This window comes from Pleuronectes platessa, chromosome 4 (assembly GCF_947347685.1).
Source record: "Pleuronectes platessa chromosome 4, fPlePla1.1, whole genome shotgun sequence".
NCBI lineage: Eukaryota > Metazoa > Chordata > Actinopteri > Pleuronectiformes > Pleuronectidae > Pleuronectes > Pleuronectes platessa.
The window spans coordinates 4,771,354-4,785,738 of NC_070629.1; the positions used below are offsets into that span (position 1 = coordinate 4,771,354).

The following is a 14,385-nucleotide window of genomic DNA, read 5'->3' on the forward strand; positions in this document are numbered from 1 at the left end:
AGAATAAGGGCAACGCATCATGTTCATGTTTAAACAAGGGTTGCTATATTTTATTTATTATTAACTCATTTGCCAATTATTTTATGACTCGATAGATACATTTTTTGGTCAGTACAATTCCAGTCATAAGATCAACTGTTTAGTTTTGTTTGATCAATAGTCCAAAGATAATAAATCTACTTTCATAGAAGACTATTCAAAACGTAAAAATAACATTTAAGAAGCTGGAAGCAGAAATCATAAAGTATTTAGAAGTTGTAAATCTGAAACTGAAATCTACTTTGTATGATGTCAAGCATAATCGTAGAGCACAATTCACTGCACTAGACATCAGTTCAAACCTTATCCATCTTTTATGGTGTGGCATACACTGATGTCAGTATTTATGTCAGGCTGCAACTCAAGATTTTCTTCAGTACTGAATAATATCCCATCCGATGTGACATCTTCATGTCACTCACTTTGCTATAGGACAAAATCCTAACAAGTTAATGTTTGGGTATTTTTGTTTGAGATATTGCTGAGTAATTGTTAAAGTTGTTGAGGTAGTCGATACATTTTCTGTCAAGTGGCTGAGATATTGTTGACTCATCATTTCAGTACCAGACTTTTACGTGGTTTTGCATAAAACTACCATATTGTAACAAATGTATATATTAGTATAAATATATATAATGTTATATACACTCAAGCACAACTTGTTTTATGACTTTTTCTTATCTCAATGTGATTTAAAGGAGATCACATTCAACATAACATTTGCTTTTCTTATCTGAGCCACCAAAGGTTAGAAAACCAGTGATGGATTCTGTATACAAACTGAAATATAAATTAAATATTACTTCTTATGTGCCAAAATAAATTTCCCCAATATAGTGTAATGTCTAATAAGTATGAGATCGCTCTGTACGGCAGAGCTACATAGTGCAGAATTTAGTGGATGGATCAGAGGGTTAATTAACCCATTAGATGACTATCACTTGATTTCTTCCGCCACAAACAGTCTATTTATAGTACACATGACAGCTTGTCTGCCAGGTTAACTGGAGAACGACTATGATCTCCCCTGTTCCTCATCTCTCATCAGGGAGAACATCGACTTGAACCGGGTGCCTCAGGTCATCCATGAGGCCAGCTGCCACACCAGCCACTCCTGCAGGGGCCTTGACAACGCTTTTGGTCTAGAGACCATCCCTGTGTCCCTGAGGATGCCCGTCCTCAAGAAAAACCCCAGCTGCTTCCCCACGACCAGCTACTCTCTGGAGTTTGAGCTCATCACCATAGCTTGTATATGTGCTATATCCAGGCACAGCTAAATAGGAAGGACTGCTCTAACATCAACAACAGGAATATGTGTTTAAATCAGACAGAGATGGTAGTTTTCTGAGAAATGGTCCATATCACTCACTGTTTTTGTTTTCCAGTGCACACTGAGACTGTCCCCATTCAATACATATAAATGTGAATAAAGGTATTTTCCACTAACTGGTATCACTGTGTCCATATGGAGTATTGTGCTTGTCAATGCAGGGGTAAAGAGTTCATCCTGATATTCTCTAGTGAGACACACTGCAGTGGTGCAGAGAGCAAAGCAGTTACGTTTTAACACGTTTAATTAAATTATAAATATATATAAAAAATATATAAATTTATAATAACGTTTGAAAGTATTTATGTAGAATTGTCTGGTTTGGTGAATGTGGGCATGGGAAAGCGACTCAAATCTACATTATTGACCCACATGCCTTTAACTAATACAGCTCCCTCCCATCTTCTGGCTGTTCACAGACACGATGTGCTGTAGTAATGAAGGCAGTGTATTCTGCCACAAAGCGAAAGGACAACGATACTTTCATCTGCTGCTTTTACCCTGGCGTTGTCTTTATGTGCTGAATAATGACTTCTCCGGTTACACCTTTAGAAACCCGTACTGACCTTTAGAGAGGATTTTGGAGATGGACTGAGCCAGGGAGGGTTTCTCTGCCACCATTAAAACAGTCCTCATTTTGAAACGCTGCCACTTCCTCAGGAACAGCTAGTGAAGTTTTATCAATAAGTTCCGCTGATCAGAAACAGTTCTTCTATTCAAAAATCACCAATGTTGCCCGTAAATACTTGTTACCCGTTTATTTTACAAAGTAAGCGGGCTGCCATGGCAGTTCAGGTTATTTACTTCCGGTGACATGTCTTCTTCTCATGTAATTTGGCAGCGTAGACACTACGAGGCGTAATACTGCCCTCTGCAGGATAAAATATAACTGACGCCATGACAAGTTTAAGTTTCAATTTGTATTTGTCTTGTGCGGTCATAAAACGGGGGAGGAGGGTGTGCCGGAGCATATTTTTTCTTTTTTGTGTGCGGACACTGCAGTGCCGTCTGAGACAGCGGGACGAAAAACGTCAACGCCGGGTTTTCAGCAGTGTGCACAGTGTGTGTGTGCGTGTGTGTGTGTGTGTGTGTGTGTGTGTGTGTTTTAATTATAAGTCTTAAAGTGAATGAATTTGAACTGTGATTTTCTCATCCTCCCAATTATCATTACTTGTTTTTTATTTATTTAATTATCATCAAAAATATAATACATGTATGAATTCAGAGGATTAGATTTGTAATATGACAAAATATGATTTCAACAGCAGCAACAGTAATATTTACAAGTGTTTGCATCTTGCCGTTGTCACGTAACTTGTTAATCAGCTAATATCTCTCCTCAGTTCCTTCTAATGTCTAGAGTCTCAGAACCATGCAGCCCTTTGACAGCAGCAACCTCTCCAGCAACCCACTCAACAGCAAATTGTAGCTTTAAGTTATGTCGGCATATGTGCCTTTTTCCATGTGCCCCTTTGGAAATTTGAGCACCTGCCCCTCTAAAGGTCTCTGCACGGCCCTGGTAAAGAGTACAATGAAAGATGTTGGCTAAAAGAAACCGGTCAGCTCAGCAATGCAATAATTTAATTAAAATAAAAGCAGGGTAGAAAGAGGCTTACTGTAAAGAAGTCAAATACAATACAAAACTGATTACATACAAAAGTGTAGATTGATATTTGTTGCAAATGAATCAATTTAACTGTATGGAGTGTGTATAAGAAGTTATTTATCTAGGAGCAGCACAGTACAGTAAAAAGTGAAACACTGTGACAAAAATTAAAAGAGGTACATAGACAGTGAAATAATTGAATAAATACAATAAGAAATCAAAGAGTGAAAATGCAGTGTGAGGAAATTATTTGATTTAATAAAATTCTATAGCAAACAGGAACGTTTTCAGCATTTAAATAAAAAAACTAAGATTTGCAGTGGACCTGTAGTTCTCCATGAGCTTGTTCCACAATTGCAGAGCACAGAAACTGAATGTTGCTTCTCCATGTTCAGTTTTGACTGTGGGGACAGAAAGCAGACCTGTTCCAAACAACCTGAGGGGTCTGGATGGTTCATAACATAGCAATAGATCGCTTTCTTTGCCCTGAACCATCAGTGTTTGATAAAACAACAGCCTGATTTGATATTGTAAAAGTCATTCACCTTGTTTCTCTATCTTATGGTATAAAGTCCAACTATTGTCTTTATTGTGTGTGCATATGCGTGTGTGTGTCTGTTTGTGTGTGGATAAAGGACTTGAACAGAAGGAACTAACTGACTCTTCCATTCTATGATGATCACAGACAAACTGAGTGGTAAGTTGCTGAACAAACTGAACTGTTACTTAACTCTGTTTATGTTTGTCTTTTATGTTTATGAATGACTAGCAGAACGAGCTGCTTGATTTTGTTTTAGGTAATACTATATACAACTGATAATACAGTTATCATCCCTAGATATTGTCTTTTACCATTCAGCTCCTCAAGGTGTATATGCTTCACTTTTTACACCTGTTCCGTGAAATAAAATATACCCTTATACCAAAAAAAAAGTATTAATCACACCAAATACATACATGGTACATTTAGTTAGCCCTCCCATGATTTCCTGTTCTCTGTCATTATAGAGTAGGTAAGATACATTTGCTGTGGTAGATCCCCTTGTCTTACATTTACTTACAGAGATGTCATAGGAGCTGTAATGTAAATAATAACTATAATAATCTTCATTTCTATGGCAGTTTTCAAATAACAGGTTTACAAAGTCACAGACATAAAAACAGAAAATACATGCAGTGCAATTACAAATTGAAACATGTTAATGGAAGAAAACATGTATAGAATATTTGCATTCAGTTATTGGGTAACTTGGAGAGGATCTGTGTCTGAATCTTGTCCTCTCACTACTGGGGTCCCTCGAGGTTCTGTCCTGTGTCCCCTCCTCTTCTCTCTGTACACCTACTGTCTGGGCTCTGTCATTCACTCACATGGCTTTTCCTACCATAGCTATGCTGATAAAACCCAACTAATCCTCTCTTTTCCCTAATTTGAAACACAGGTATAGCAGCACAAATCTCTGCCTGTCTGACTGACATCTCTCAGTGGATGTCTGCACACCACCTGAAAATTAACCTTGAGAAGACTGAACTACTTTTCCTTCCAGGGAAAGACTCTCCCACCCACGACCTGACCATTACCTTTGACAACTCCATGTTAGCCCCCACCAAGACTGATAGGAACCTGGCTGTGACAGTCGACAGCAAACTCTCCCTTACTGCAAACATTACTGCAACAACACGTTCCTGTAGATTCATGCTGCACAACATTAGGAGAATACGCCCCCTTCTCACCAAGAAGGCGGCGCAGGTTCTGGTCCAGGCTCTGGTCATCTCACGCCTAGAATATTGTAACTCCCTCTGGCATGTCTACCTGCTAGTGCCATCCGGCCTCTGCACCTCATCCAGAATGCAGCAGCTCGACTGGTTTTTAACCTAAATTCACTCACACTACTCCGCTCCCTTCACTGGTTACCTGTGGCTGTCCGCATCTGTTCCAAAACATTGGTACTTGCTGCTGGGAACGGATCAGGTCCAGTCTACATCCAGGACATGGTCAAACGTTACACCCAGTCCGTTCACTCCGCTCTGCATCTGCCAATCGGCTTGTTGCTCCCTCACCTCGAACTAAACACAAATCGCGACTGTTTGCTCCCTATTGACATCAGGACAGCAAAAAGTCTATACATCTCCCACCGCAAACTAAAAACACACCTCTTCTGACAATACCTTCAATACAAATTTGAACTAACAATCTAGTAGCACTTAAATGGCACTTACTTATAGCACTTTGTAATTGTTTGTTTTTGAAGAAATTGTACTTTATTGATTCTTGTTGTTCTGGGTTTGTACCCTCATGGTTGAATGCACTTATTGTTAGTCGCTTACTCGCTTTGGATAAAAGCGTCAGCTAAATGAAAAATGTAAATCTAAATGCAAATGGGTGATATGCATTTGCATCAAGAAACATTTTTATACTGGAGGTGGAAAATGGGACTGATATTGCATAGGTTCCGTAAAGCTGATCTAAGTACAGCACTTCAGATATCTACAGTAACTACTATTACCTTCAGGAGCTCTCCCCTGGAGTATGAACCATTTATTTATTTACTTATTTGCATGCCCTTTTTTAACTTTGGTTATTTTTAAGACTCCCTCTTTACCATCCTTTGGTTACATTTGTAAAAAGCACCGAGAAATTGATGCCACAATAAAATCAATTTATTACACACATTTTTGTCCATCTTACCATGTTTCTTATGTTCGCACTCAAAACCCTACACCTTCTTGATAAATCTTCTCTGTAGTGCAACTAACTTTGTGTCCTGTTCTGTAGAGAGAATGTCCCAAAGCAACTTTTTCACAATCGAACACAAAATGTAGTTTTTCAGTAGTAGTATTAGTATCCAGGCAGACAGCTAGTAGTCAGCTATTAATATATTTGACATGTAACCTGTACATGTAAGTACATGTTCTCAGCTCCAGCATTATGCTTGAGCATGACAAGCTACAACACCATTAAGCTGATTTATGCATGAAAACAAACATAATCAAAGATAATAATGTTTCTATACTAACATTACATGCGTTTGCAAACAACTCTACTGGCAGTCAAAAACAGCAGAGGCAGAAAGCCCAACATAAAACCACTGGAGGTGCGGAAAGTGATAATCTCCAGCATGTTTTTTTTTGTTTTTGAATGTTAACTAACTCTAGCATGAGCATGAAACACAACATGGAATGTGCACAATTCTACATGAACATACTAACAGCATCACTTAAATAACCTCACAAATGTGACAGCAGAAATGCTGAAGTTGTAAGTAAAACATTGGCAAAGACAGTAGTTACTGGAAAATTGTTGTAGCCAATTTTAACCCATATCTACAGAGACACAGAATTATGAATTGAATAGTAATGACAATGATAGGTAGCGTAAAACACCATATGGACATAGTACAGGCCTTGATCAAAGAGGGTTTTACTGTTGAGGATGGGAAGGAACTTTAAATCCGAATTGATTTTTGAAAAATTATTTAACGTTTCATTAGTGCTAAGATAAACTGAGGTTTAAGTAATGAGGTCCAGTGAGAAGTGTAAAGATACGCCTAGGTTTTATGAACTGCAGCGGTTCAGCAGATGTCAGCTGAGAGGGAGGTTCCTCAATCTAGCCCAGAACACATTCACGTTCACACTGCTAAACAAATGTGGCCTCATGTAACATAGACCATCTCCAATCCGATCACTATCAAGGGATCGGATCTCAAATGTGTCTTCAGTTTCTCTTGGGTGCCCTCTCTTCCTCATATTAGAGAGAAAAACTGTTGGGCACACCTTTTTAGCTGTGGATGGGAAAATGCCTTGGGATATGTGGTAAATTAAAGGTTTGGCTGCTCTTCTGAAAAGTGGAATTTAGCCAATATCTGATAAAACAAAGCTGAGTCGATGTTTTCTCAATCACATAAACTCTGTGCACCTATTGAGATAGACCAGTTTGTCAAGAACAAACGGCAAGACCGGGCAGAGAGCAGCTGCTGCTTCCACTATCTCAAAAAGAGGAGAGCTCCTGCACCACGATTCATCCCTACACCTGTAAAAACGGGCTTCACAGCTATTAAAAGTACAGTAGTATTTTTTTATTAAAATAAATTGTGAAGAATACTATGACTTTCAATATTTAAACTATGAACAGCGCAGTGTCTTCTACTTAAATCACTTTCAAATGATGAGAAAAGAGGGGATGTGGAGACTGAGAGAAGAGGGAGTGAAAGTGAGGAGGACATGGCTTGTGAGGAGAAACATATACCCCTATTTGACCGAGGTGAATCTTCTGCAATCGGCTGGTTCAGAGGTTCAACTTGTTAACTTTTAAGAACCAGTTTGCTTTTCCACAGGCTGGAGTCACCATAGGGCCACATCATTTTCTTGCTGTATGAACGTCACTCTTATTTTCCTGCAAAATTAGCACAACCTCCACAATGGCAGACTACAGCTTCTCATTTCACATCAAATCAAATTAATTTGTGTAGCCCATATTCACAAATCACAATTTGCAAATAGGAAAAATGCTGAAACATCAGAGAGGGTTGCAAATGGGGGATTCCTCTGCCAGGATGGACAGAAGTGAATACGATTCTTTTTCAGTTTTATTCTAAAAATATTCAATCTTCTTTGCAGATTACACATAACGTAATAATCCCACCCTGGCCTCTGATGTACGCATTTCTATAAACAAGCAAACTGGTGGAACCAGAGTCCAACCAGTCTTTGTGTTTCGATTGCCAAAGAACTGGTTTGAGACGGGTACCAGCTCTGAACTGGCCGTTGACCTGCCTTGTTGGAAAAGGGCAGAGAGAAAGCAGGGGGCGAGTGTCTATTGAATAAATTAAAGAAACAGGGAAAAAATCATCTAAGCTACATCCCTGATCATCGCCCTGCAACACTCCTGACATGCAGAGATATGATTCCACAAAGCATTACTCATAATATAAATTAGATATTCAGTAAGTAAACAAAAAACGTACAAAGTAAAGTACGATTTCTTATATATTATGGCAGTATAATACACATTTATTAGGATTTTTTATTGCTGCATTTCAAACAGACCTTGTTTTGATTTTAATCTCATCATGTTCTACTCAGGATCACTGCTCCTCTACCCAGTGCTCCTAAAGTAGTTTATTAATGCTTACTTTTTAAACTTGTGTTTTCTGTGGATTCTCCATCTTCCCTCTCCCTTCTCCATTAATCCAAATGAACTGAGCTGCAAGGTAAAAAACGTATCACAGGTAAGAGTCAGCCAGACATCGAGTAGACAGACAGCCAATATCCAGGCAGACAGCTAGTATCCCTGCAGACAGCTAGTAGTCAGGCAGACAGGTAATAATCAGGCGGTCAGGTAGTAGTAAGGCAGACAGCTAGTATCCAGGTAGACAGTTAATAATCAGGCAGGCATGTAATAGCCAGACAGTGAGGTAGCAGTCAGTCAGGCAGCCGGCTAGTATCCAGGCAGACAGTTAATAATCAGGCAGGCAAGTAATAATCAGACAGTGAGGTAGTAGTATGTCAAGCAGCCAGCTAGTATCCAGGCAGACAGGTAGCAGTCAGGCAAACAGTTAATAATCCGGTGGGCAAGTAATAATCACAAAGGCAGGAAATAATCAGGCAGGTAGGTAATAATCAGGCAGGCAGGTAGTAGTCAGGGACACAGGTAATAGTCAGGCAGACAGCTTGTATCCAGACAGACAGTTAGTATCAAGGCAGACAGGTAGTAGTCAGTCAGCGAGCCAGCTAGTATCCAGGCAGATAATAATCTAGTAAGGCTAGAGGTAATAATCAGGGAGACAGGTAGTAGTCAGGCAGATATATAGGTAATAATCAGACAATCAGGGATTAGACAATCAGGGATTAGTCAGTCAGACAGCTAATAGTCAGGCAGACCAGTCATAATCAGGCAGGCAGGTAGTAGACAGGCAGACAGGTAGTAGTACAGAGAATCACACTGGCCCATAAATAATTAATTCATAACCTATGCTTTTGATTGAACAAGTACATAAACCATATCAATTGTTATGTTTCAAAACAAATAGCCTGAGACTTTTTATTGTGTACAATGAGCTTTTACTCCTAAATGGATATCCTCATTAGATCACCTCCTTCACCACTCAACAGTCAAACAACTCATATGTAACTCCCACAAAAAAAAACTATAAGGAGCATTTTACTGTAATTTTTCAACATTGACATATTCATGGTTGTAAGTAGGAGACTTTAATATTTATTTCCTTCTCACTTACAGGAACTGTTGAGGCTCCATGCGTTGATTTTACTTTATAAACTTAGCTCCTTTATGTTTCAAGGTGTAAAAGTTCTCATTCACACAACTACCAATGCATATCCGGTAATAGTAGAATAGGTATTTAGGAAGTTCTTTGTAAGATCCCAAACTGTAACCTTCTCAGTTCATATCTTCACGTCTTGTTCTCCAATAACTACATGTGTTGGGATGTAGTACTGTGTTTGTACAAAGGATTACACAGTAACTCCACAATAAATGGCTGTGCATTGCGAGCAATTCTGATATTATAGCCTCACTATCAAGTAGTGCAACTAAGAGATGATGCAAAATATGATATTAAGAGGAAGGAGTGAGAAAGATGCCACCTGAATAAATTCCTAAAAAAATAAAAAAGGATTATTTATAGAAATATCTATAACAGCGTTTCAACAAAAGCTCCCAGAGTGCTTAACGTCAATTGTGATCAGGCCTGGAACATTAATGTGTGGTATGAGTGCAGGTCGGTGGGGGAATGGGAAGGGGGGACAATGACAAGTGGTTTAGTGTGACTATCCTGAAGCAGTAGCAGTCGTATGTATGTATCTAATTGTATGTAGCAGAAACACTGATATATACTTGCTCCATGATAAATACAGTTTATTGTTCAATGCTTTGTCCATCTTATCATGTTTCTTATGTTTGCACACAAAAGCCTTCAACATATTCAGGATAAGATGGAACAAGTAAGATCAGAAAACTAGTTTGGAAAAAAAGGTGAATCATGGCACTCATACTGAAATCCTGAATAATGTTCACATATTACAATAAATGGAGCGATGCTTGCGAGTTTGTTCAGGCAGCCAACCGGAGCTGCGCTGCTCATGTGGCATACATCATGTGACATACTTCACTCTCCTTTATAATACTACCCTTTATTTGCTGCCAGTAGTTTAAGCCCCTCCACCACTCCAGCATCCACCTGTAGCCTCCGACTGGGGGCTTATAAATATTTGCTCATCACTCCCATTATATCATGTAATCATGTCTTGGGGAGTTATAAAGTTGTTGCCTAGACGCCATAACACCAACATGTTCTGCTGTTGCAATAAATATTTGAAACTTGAACTTTCTGACAGACTGTCTCCCTCTTCATATCCTCCATCTTCAATATGCAGTGGGTCTAACACTGTGTCCTGATCTGTACAAAACAAGACACTTCGTGGGAATATCCCTGAGGACTGTATTTCACAATCTGCTTCAGATGTAGTTTCAACAGGACATCTTGCCTAAATTAACATGTAAGTACATGTTTTGAGTGCCTGTGCCTTTTTCTAACATGATAGAAGAGTCACTCAATACTCTGTGCCAGCAGTCTGCACAGGAAACTACAGCTTGACTGGTTACACTACAGCCCATTTATCTGAAAAATGCATGAAAATAAATTAAATTCAACATAAAAATGTTACTTCAGTGCCATAATGTGTTTTGAATAACTTAATTTCAGATTTACAATGAAAAGCAATAAACAAATTTCAGTAAGACAACTCACGTTCGAACATTTATTGCAATATTACAATAGATTTAGTATTTAGCGTCTAGGCTCCACTTAATCACTCCCACATATGATAACACAGGAATGATGGGAGTGATGAGCAAATACTTGAAACCTACAGGTGGATGCTGGGGTGGTGGAGGGGCTGAAGCAACTGGTGGCAATACTGCAGCAGCAGTGTGAGCAAGAGGGGTTGATGGGAAATGTTTCTATGGTTAAATAGACCACCTGATAAGGTGGGTGTGTAATATAGATATGTGTTGAGAGTGAGGTATGTCACATGAAGCATGTAGCATGATTGGCTCAGCACAGCTCGAGTTGCCTGCGATTGCTGGCGTCGCCACATAAAAAGCTGCAGAGAGCAAGTCAAACTCTGGAACTATCATTTGTCATTAACTTCATTGAACTAGTGCAGTGTTTGTTCTAAACCTGCCTGTTTGCAACGGGCTGTTTGTGGTGATGCTGGTTGAAAAACCGAGTGCAGGTCTCAGTCCACAGAGCCCTGAAGTCACCGCTGCTGCACAAACAGTGTTTCACCTGTCGATTAAAAGTTCAGTGAAAGTCGTGATCAACAATATCACTTAAGTTGATGATTCCAAACCAGCACTGCTACAGAGCACTGGTCCCCTCTTTATTTAAAGTTTATTAAAATTGTACGTATCCTGTGTCCAAATCGCACACAATTCGACACTGCATTTCCTTGGGCCCTTAACGATACACATGCACACACATGCCCACAAGTGGGAAGACGTTCAGATGAACAATTTGCGAGAAAACTTCAAATACAGACACAGATTTGTGGAATTAGTAGATACATCTCAGAAACAGAAATGTTAAGGAGGTTGTGCCCCTACCTCTGCCTTGCACACATTTTACTTGAGCTGGTGGGGATTCTCCAGTCAGTCTGAGAAAGAGACATGAGGATTCTCAGCTGACATGGAGAAGAGGAAATAATGGTAATGTCAGGTCAGCAGGAGCAACTTTACTTACTTTCAAATGATGCAAAATATATGAGGTAATCAAACACTGGAAAAACAACACACCATTGGTAAGATTAATGGTTGGGAAATTAAAATAAGTAGCTGGGAAAGTCTTGTAAAATCTTGGGAGATGTTAACGTGGGGGGGAGTGGCTCATGACACAACTCTACAATGGAATGAGATTTAATCAATTAAAATAGCATGGTCAAAAAAAATGAAATCAATAGGTGGTGAATGTTGATATTAAAATAAGTGATTGTTTGAGAGAGTCGTATAAATGCTTCTTTCTGAAAAAGTCTCAGAGGAAGATTCTTCAATGTTGCCCGGGTCACACTGATGATGGAATGTGGACATGTAATCAGATGTGTTCTGATGTGTCTGTGTCTTGTCTTGTCAAAGGGTTGATAACACCTGTTTAGATTTTGATGGGAAAATGCCTTAGGAGATGTGATAATTTTCAGCCTCTGCTGCTCATGTAACAAATCATGACAGATCGGTGCAGATAAAGACACAAAAGTTTAACAAGTCCAAACAGGACAAGAGAGAAGCTGCTGCTCCCACTATTTCAGAGAAAGAGTAGCCCCTGTACCTCTATACATCCCTACACCTGTAAATATACAGGTCGTAGCTGCTGATCACAGCCGTAGTGTTACAATGGATGGAAGGATAATTACTATTTACTCTTTATTCTTGAAAGCACTGTTGTTACGTTCACTTACAGGATAACTACAGTGTCTGCAGGCTGAAATCTATCACTGTTAAATAATCCCTTGTAATGTTAAAAAACAATTTGTTACAATGTAGATTGATATCAACTAATGAGAGCACAAAGAAATTTGACCCACAATAAATACAGAAGCCTGATCATATTCAATGTATCATTAATGGAGAATAGAAGACCCATTAATCTGAACTTAAAATAAACTTAAAATAAAATAACCTAAGGAATGTGATAAAAGTCTGCACCTCAAGCCTGATCAACGCAGAGCTTTAGAAAAGAGGTGTGTCAGTGGAGGTCCAAAATGCTTGATTGCTTGAATACATATATATAGAGACACAGAACTGTGATTTTTGCTCATTTAATAGTGCTGGTATGGACTTTACTGGTACAGTGTTTGTACAAAAGTTAACCCTGCAACTCTTATTACACTGATTATACTTTAACTAAATAATTTTCTGCAGATCACAGGCTATTCTTGTACTTTACTCTATAAAATAGGGCACTAAATTGTCAGAACATCAAAATAAAATATATTAGTATCCTCACTATTATATTTATAGGAGCAGCATATAAGGAAGACAGCATATAAGGAAGAATAAGGTTTTTACTGTTAATTTAAAGATGTGTAAGTTGTACATCATTCAACAAACTGATATGACGAACATATGATGGTATATGGCATCTCATCTTAAATTAAGCGCACGATAACGTATTGCAGTTCTAATGTGATCGCTCACTTGTCAAGTCAACCTGTCCGTCATTGTTACTTCAGCAATTTAAAATATTGTTGTGGAAATTTGCTGTCTGGCATCACTGTACAGAAAGAAGAATCAACCCCAGCACCCAGTTGCACAGATATAAGTCAACAGGAGGTTAAATTACCAAGTAAGGACATGAACTTTGAGGTTGCATCGGCTAAGTGCACAGAAAACAGTTAAAGAAAGTAATATTTCGCAATCATAGCTTCCACCCTGTGACCCTCTGGGTCCGGAAGACTTTTACTTCCGTCACTACTTATCTTTATTAATTAAGTGTACGAAAGGGAAAAAATCATTCACAATTTCCCTTGCACACTCAATTTAAGACATGGATGTCTCCATGGAACCTTGTTTCTTTCTCCAGCAAAACTAGGTAAAATGCCATCACTGTGTTACTTAAGAATTATTATAATCGTATTTGATTGTTTCGAGGATGAGTCAGATAAACATCAATAACAACAATAATCCAGATACAATGACTAATACACCCGTTCCATATAAACCATAAACATGTTATTTCCTATGTCTGTTTGATTTTCTATTTCAAAAATCTACTAAACAGTCATGAAAAATCACAGTTTCAACATCTTACCGGATATAAGATGACCAAAGAGAGGTCTTTGGATCCCTGTGAAGACGGTCTGGAATCCCAGTCACTTGAGTCCTCTCGTTTCTTAAATGTCAGATTTTTCTCTCCCGGGTTGCCAACCACCGAAGACTTCTCGGGTCAAGACGATCTTTCAAGGGATCCTGTTTGTGACGCCAAGTTTGTAGTGGAAATTTACCTTGGGATGTGAAATAAGGAGTTTCTCAGACCGAAGTTGTCTTTGAGTTTTGATTATTGGCTCTGCAGAGGGTTACACAGTCAGCAACATGGCTCAGAGGGCGAACACAAGTAGTTAAAAATGAAGGTTTTTATACAATGTGATAAACAGGAAACATGACGGAAAGCAGAGAGGATACATCTGCTGTCTAGCATCACTGTTACGGGAAGAGGAATCAACCCCAGCATCCAGTTGCACAGATAAAGGTCAACAGGAGGTGAAATTATCAAGTAAGTTTATGGACTTTGAGGTTGCATCCGCTAAGTGCACAGAAAACAGTCAAAACAGTATTAAGACATTGTTCACGACAGTAAGACATTGATCAGTGGAATTTTCCATTACTCTATAAGTCCGACCCATT

General features: G+C 38.9%; 1 protein-coding gene across 4 annotated transcripts in view; it reads right to left on the reverse strand.

Moving 5' to 3' along the window:
* The window catches only part of top3b (DNA topoisomerase III beta), a 30,271-nt gene extending 16,161 nt beyond the window's left edge, over positions 1–14,110 (reverse strand). For 3 of the 4 annotated variants that reach the window (XM_053419860.1, XM_053419862.1, XM_053419863.1), the window contains exon 1: positions 1,936–2,186. In XM_053419860.1, the coding sequence (XP_053275835.1) occupies positions 1,936–2,005 (70 nt within the window). In that variant the 5' untranslated portion in view covers positions 2,006–2,186. Of the gene's footprint in view, positions 1–1,935; positions 2,187–13,792 lie in introns of those variants that run through there. The other variant, XM_053419861.1, reaches the window with a different exon arrangement.
* Between the last annotated feature and the right edge of the window lie 275 nt (positions 14,111–14,385).